Here is a 6,384-nt window from a genome sequence, read left to right as displayed (position 1 = left end):
TTTCTAATTTTCTATAATTACTATGTATTATTTTTAATAATGAGGAGAAACAAGTATCTTCTTTTTAAAGTCTTTATTATTTCATCAAGTGAATGTAATGAAAGTAAAGCATTCTGATTCTACATATACTGTTCACACAATACAGAAATGATCTCCTCACCCACCAGAAGCAGGAAATTCTGGTAGAAACCATGGTCAATCATGGCCAATAGTTTGTGGTCAATACTCTTCAGAAAAGGGATAGTAAGGGTCATCAACACCACTGAAAAGAGAAGGAAATAATATATCAACTCTTTCTCCGTGCTCTCAGAAGAAGATTTCTCTGGATGTGTAGTAAGTATAGGTTAAAATCTCTGAATTTGCTGACTGGCTGAAGTTTTGGTCCTGACAAAGTTGCTCTATAATAACCGAAGGTACTTGTATGCTGCATTTTCATGACCACATTCCTATCTCTATTCCTTGTAATGCAAAATGCAAGATCCCCAGTCCATGCACAAATCTCAGGCATGCCCAGTTCCCGCAACTGCATGCACATAAACACCAAATTGACATGCAACTTGCTTTACATTATAAATTATAAGAGAGTATCAGAATTGTGGCAAAAATATCTTGGTCACTCAAGCTTCAGCTGTGCTTTGTCCTTAGATGATGAGAAAGATGGCTGTAAGGGTTGTGTTGCCCTTTTCCATTCATTTATTCAACAAACATGTTCTGAGCACCCTCAGTGATACAGAGTCCTTCCATTAAGGAATTTATGATATATTTGAGACATAAGATGTATAGCTAAAGAACCTTTCATACAAAATGTGACTAATGTGTTCTTAAGTCTAATTCATAAGAATACTTATTACTCAGTTACTACTGTTTGCTTTCTCTTTTTTCTATGCTTCACTTTCCTTTCTAAAATCTGTGGTTTTCAGTTCAATTGCTTTGAATAGTATATTCTGAGAAATTCTGTGTGCTGGGAACTGTGCTACTGGCATAGTAGACTAGGCATTCACAGCCAAACAAAGGAGATCATAGACATAGTTCAATTCCTTTGGATACAGAAAATTTACTTCCCATCTTTTTTCTGATTTGTAATGTCTTTTCTCTGAATCATGATAATGTTTTCACCAACAGGAATGGAACATTTTTTTTTTTTTTAATCTTTCTTCTGAGGTTGAAATCTTTAGTCTTACTACTAAAATTTTATTTTCTCTTATCTCTAAACTCTCTTCCTAATTTCTCCCAATTTGGTTAGTGTTCTTTCTTCTCAATGCTGAGATTCTGCAATAATTAAACAAGTGGAATGCTGTTATTATCTATAAACCAAAGTCAATGGATACAGACTTCTCCAAGGCTAGTCTCCTGATGGACAAGACAGTGTTAGAGTAAAACAATTACTGGAAGAGCCAGAGAAATTCCAGATATCTACTCAGTATATTCACTGGGGACACATTAGTCACTATTACTTTAAGGTCAACTAATTTAATGAAACATTTAAAATTCAGCTTAGTATGATGATGCACCTGAGAAAATGGTAGGTGTGATCAGGAAGGAAGGCCAAAAATAAAGTTGGAAGAAATAGGTGTTGTCTTTGAAGGAGAATGTCCTATTTAGAAGAAATGCCCCTGACAGGGGCATCAAGCTCAACTGGCATTACCTACTACACAAAAACATTGTTCCACATCCTACTTGGGTGAGTAGTGACTGGGATTTTAAAAGCTTGCAAACAGCCATGTAGATGCAACGATGGGTCTCTCCTCATCCAGAGCAAAGAAGAATGAAGAAAACCAAAGACACATGGAAAAAATTAGTCCAAGCAACTGGTACACCATGCAATCCTCAGCCTATATGACTATGAGACCAGAAGAACTAGATGGTGCCATGGTGCTTGGCTACCACTGCACTTGGTGGGGCCCTGTGCAGGAGATTCTGCACAGAGAGGGAGAACAATGTGGGACAAAAGTCAAAATCACACACAAAAAAGAGGGGGACCAGATTTGCTGGTCTGATAGAGCCTGGTGGAACCTCTAAGACTATGGCCTCTAGCTGCCCTTCAGATCTGGAATTGAACCCATTCCTATGGCTTCCAGCCAAACAAAAGACAGGCATATGAGCTGAACATTTACATTAGGTAGATATACTTCTTGGAGAGATCAATAATGGGAAAATAGAAGGGCTGTGCATGTACAAGGAGACAGCTCGGGGGGCCAGGAGTACATGGGAGGAAAGGATACAGATAAGAGGTAATTATGCAGAGGAAGTGGGAAGAGAGCTGTTGCATTGTGGAAAATTGCAGTCAAGGTCATGAGACAAAGTGTATGTGAAGTGCTGTATGGAAAATGAATTTGCCCTGTAAACTTTCACCCAAGTCACAAAAATTAAAAAAGAAGAAAAAGAAATGCCACTGAACTCTTAGAGGCAGAAGTGGAAGCAGGGCTGCACTATGACTTTCATGGGTACCAGGTGTCTTTGCCTTCATGGTCCTTTCCATAAAAATTATTAAGATTATGTTTTTCTGTTTGGTTTAAGACAAATGCAAACCAGGATAGTAGATTCATGATTAAAAAATCAAAACCAAACTCACTGCTATTGAGTTGATTCTGACCCATAGCAACCCTGTAGGACATGGTAGAACTGCCCCATAGGGTTTCCAAGGCTGCAGATCTTTAAGGAAGCAGATTGCTTTTTCTTTCTCCCATGGAGCAGCTGGTAGGTTCCAACCATCAACCTTTGGGTTAGCAGCCCAACACCATAACCACTGTGCCGTAATAACTCCCTTAGATTCATTATCACATATTCATTATTACTATATTCACTTTTGTCTTTGGATTTTTACATTTTCATGGACCCCTAAAAGTATCATGGACCGTAGGCACTATGGACTTCTGTGCCTAATGGAGAATTTGGCCCTCAGTGGAACTACACGAGGCACAGGTTGTAAGGGCATAAAGAAGTGAATTCACAATGACATGAACTTGGGCAATTTTACATAGTGTAGGTCCTGAATCTCACTCACAATTCTGATGGTCAGAGATAGAGCCCTGTGAGAAAACTCTAACTGGAAATTCACCTTTTCCACTCTTATGCCCCAAATCAGACCTGTTTTTTGGATTTAGAGAAGCCTAGTTTCTCTGCTAACCTGCTACCTTCTGAAAACAGCTGGTCATAAACAATGACAAGAGTTACTTACAATGCTATTTTAATATATCGATAATTTCTGTTGAGGCCATCAATTGCTTTCATATCTCCTGGGGTCAACTGAAAGTCAAAAACCTGAAAGGAAGAAAACAATCACATTAAACTTTCTCCTGAGGCAGTCTACCAAGGCCTGAGTTTCTAAGTGAGGTATGAATATCCGGGAGGAAATGTGACTTTCTAGAGGGACAGAGGCAAGGATAGCATTAAGGGAAGCTTCCATGTGTACTCAGCCTGGGAACTCTGAGTTATGACACTTCTTTCCAACTCCTTCTCCTACTCTGCTTCACTTTACCAAAGAACAGTATACCACTTATTAATCCCATAATTTCCTAAGTAAATTTTTTTGAAATGGAAAAAAAAATTCTTCATTTTCAAACAAAAGGACAGTTGGACAATACTGATGAATCTAGGGTTACTTTGAATCATAATCGACTCAACAATAATGGGCTTTGCTTGGAACTTCACTAGAGCAAAATTGGTGAGGTTCTGCTGGCTCCACAGGTCATTAGACTAGACTCACCCTTGATCATAAACAAGCATTGGAATGTAGAGCAACCCTTTCCTAACAATCCCTCCCGAGAATCCATTAATCTCAGGGGAAACACTCCCTGGTTCAATAGTTGAACTTGAACCACACCATCCCACTCACCTTGCCCATACTCAGTTCTCTTTGTAGCCTTTTTTATTCTTATCTATAAATAGAGAACTCTTTCTGCTGTATGGAAAGTGAATTTGCTATATAAATTTTCACCCAAATCACAATAAAAAAAAAAAAAGAAAGAAAGAAATATTAAAGGCTCATTATTTCATCTAGATGACAATTTATGGAAAAACTCAGTGTCCTGTCTGTCTAGCTCGCTATCTACACATTCATCCATTATCCATCCATCATCCATCTTTAAAATATACTTCAGAGGAGATATGGTTGTCATGGAGAGATGTATAAGTATGTTGAACTGAATTTAAAAATAAGATGATTTTTTTTTTTCTGATTAGTTTTACAATGACCTGAGGGTTTCCAGCTGCTTCATTCCAATTTGACCCCTTGCTGAGAATTTGCATTTCCACCCTATATGTACTGAATCAGAATCTACATTTTAACAAGAGTCTTGTGTATACACAAGAATCACCTGGGGAGCCATAAGAATCAAATGGGGATTTTGTTAAAATATAGATTTTGATTCAGTATATTTGAAGGAAATACAAGTTCTCAGCATGAGAAAAACTAGAATGAACTGAATGACATTTAGCTTTGCTAATTAGATATTTTTCATAAATTGAGTAAACTAAATCTATAGCTTCAAGGTTTTGAACTAAATGATGATGTTGTTAGGTGCCGTCCAGACATCTTTGACTCATAACAACACTACGTACAACAGAAAGCAACACTGCCCGGTCCTGTGCCAGCCTCACAATCCTTGCTATATCTGAGCCTGTCATTGCAGCCACTGTGTCAGTCCGTCTCATTAAGGCCTTCTTCACCTTTTCAGTTGACCCTCCACTTTACCAAGCATCATATCCTTCTCTAAGGAATGGTCCCTTCTGACCCACATGACCAAAATAGGTGAGACAAAGTCTGGTCTTTCTTCCTTCCAAGGAGCATTCCGGCTGTACTTCTTCCAGGACAGATTTGTTAGCTCTTCTGGCAGTCCGTGGTACTTTCAGTATTCTTTGACAACACCACAACTCAAAAGCATCAACTTTTTTTTGGTCTTCCTTATTCATTGTCCAGCTTTCACATGAATATGAGGCGATTGAAAATATCATGGCTTGGGTTAGACACACCTTAATCTTCGAGACATCTTTGCTCTTCAACATTTGAAAGAAGTCTTTTGCAGCACATTTGCCAAGCGCATAAGTTGTATGATTTCTTGACTACTACTTCCATGGGTGTTGATTGTGGATCCAAGCATTATGAGATCTCTGACAACTTCAATCTTTTCTCCGTTGATTGTGATGCTTCTTATTGGTCCAGTTGTGAGGGTTTTTGTTTTCCTTTCGTTGAGGCATAACACATACTGGAGACTGTAGTCTCTAATATTCACCAGTAAGTGCTTCAAGTCATCTTCACTTTTGGCAAGCAAAGTTGTGTATCTGTGTATCACAGCTTGTTAATGAGTCTTCCTCCAATCCTGATCCCATGTTCTTCTTCATTTAGGGCAGCTTCTCAGATTTGCCCAGCATACAGATTGAATAAGTATGGTGAAAGGATACAATGCTGGCACACCCCCTTCCTGATTTTAAACCATGCAGTATCCCCTTGTTCTGTTTGAATGACAGCCCCCTGGTCTATGTACAGGTTCCTCACAAGCACAATTAAGTGTTCTGGAATTGCCATTTGTGGTAATTAAGTTTGTGTGTCAACTTGGCTGGGTCTGGTTGAGTGGCTGGACAGCTGGTTGTACTTTTCCCCATGATGAGAATGGTAATCACCTCGATGGTGGAATCTACTGTGAGCAGCTGAATAGCTGCTTTAGAGATATGGTCTGCTTCCTGTATATAAGGAGAAGCCTTGGGGATGGTCTCTAGCTTATCGCACACTTGAACCCTGCATGTAGCTGTGTGGTTGTCCAGCAGCCTGCCATACTCTTCCAACCTTGGGACTTTCAATGGACTTGAATTAATGGCCTGCCATGTGGTTTGGTAACATTGGGACTGTGCCTTATTACTTGTCAACCTTGGTCTTGTCAGCCTCAGCAGCCAGCAGCTGAGTGAAGAAAAGCCTCCAGCTTCTGTGGGCTGGGAGCAGAAGGCAGAGCTGAAACCCATGGTTGAGGAGCTTTTACCTAGCCCCTAGAGCCTGGCACTTTGAACTTGGACTTAAAGCCTCCAAATTGTAAGAATAAACTTCTGTTCATTAAAGCCATCCCATTTGTGGTATTTCTTGTCAGAGCAGCACTAGGTAAGCAAAACACCGTTCTTCTCAACGTTATCCATAACTTGTTATGTTTCACACAGTGGAATGCCTTTCTTTGTCAATAAAACACAGGTAAACATCTTTCTGATATTCTTTGCTTTCAGCCAAGATGCATCTGACATCAGCAATGATAGCCCTCATTCTATGTCCTCTTCTGAATCCAGCTTGCATTTCTGGAAGTTCTCTCTCAATATACTGCTGCAACCGTTTTTGAATTATCTTCAGTAAGATTTTACAAACTGAAAGAACTGAAGAAAAAATTTAAGCCTCGAGTTGCAATA

At 39.3% G+C, this 6,384-nt stretch overlaps 1 protein-coding gene across 1 annotated transcript in view; it reads right to left on the bottom strand.

Annotated features, from left to right (window-relative positions):
* Nucleotides 1–219: 219 nt before the first annotated feature.
* Nucleotides 220–6,384, bottom strand: part of LOC103193748 (aldo-keto reductase family 1 member C15-like) — a 45,372-nt gene continuing 39,207 nt past the window's right edge. Inside the window, 2 exon segments of the mRNA XM_007937009.1 lie at nucleotides 220–262; nucleotides 3,179–3,261. Of these exon segments, the coding sequence (XP_007935200.1) occupies nucleotides 220–262; nucleotides 3,179–3,261 (126 nt within the window).

This window comes from Orycteropus afer, unplaced genomic scaffold (genome assembly GCF_000298275.1).
Source record: "Orycteropus afer afer isolate SDZICR_OR568_19922 unplaced genomic scaffold, OryAfe1.0 scaffold00040, whole genome shotgun sequence".
In the NCBI taxonomy this organism is placed as follows: Eukaryota; Metazoa; Chordata; class Mammalia; order Tubulidentata; family Orycteropodidae; genus Orycteropus; species Orycteropus afer.
Note: the sequence above shows the minus strand (reverse complement) of the source record. Positions and strands in the feature narration are given on the sequence as shown.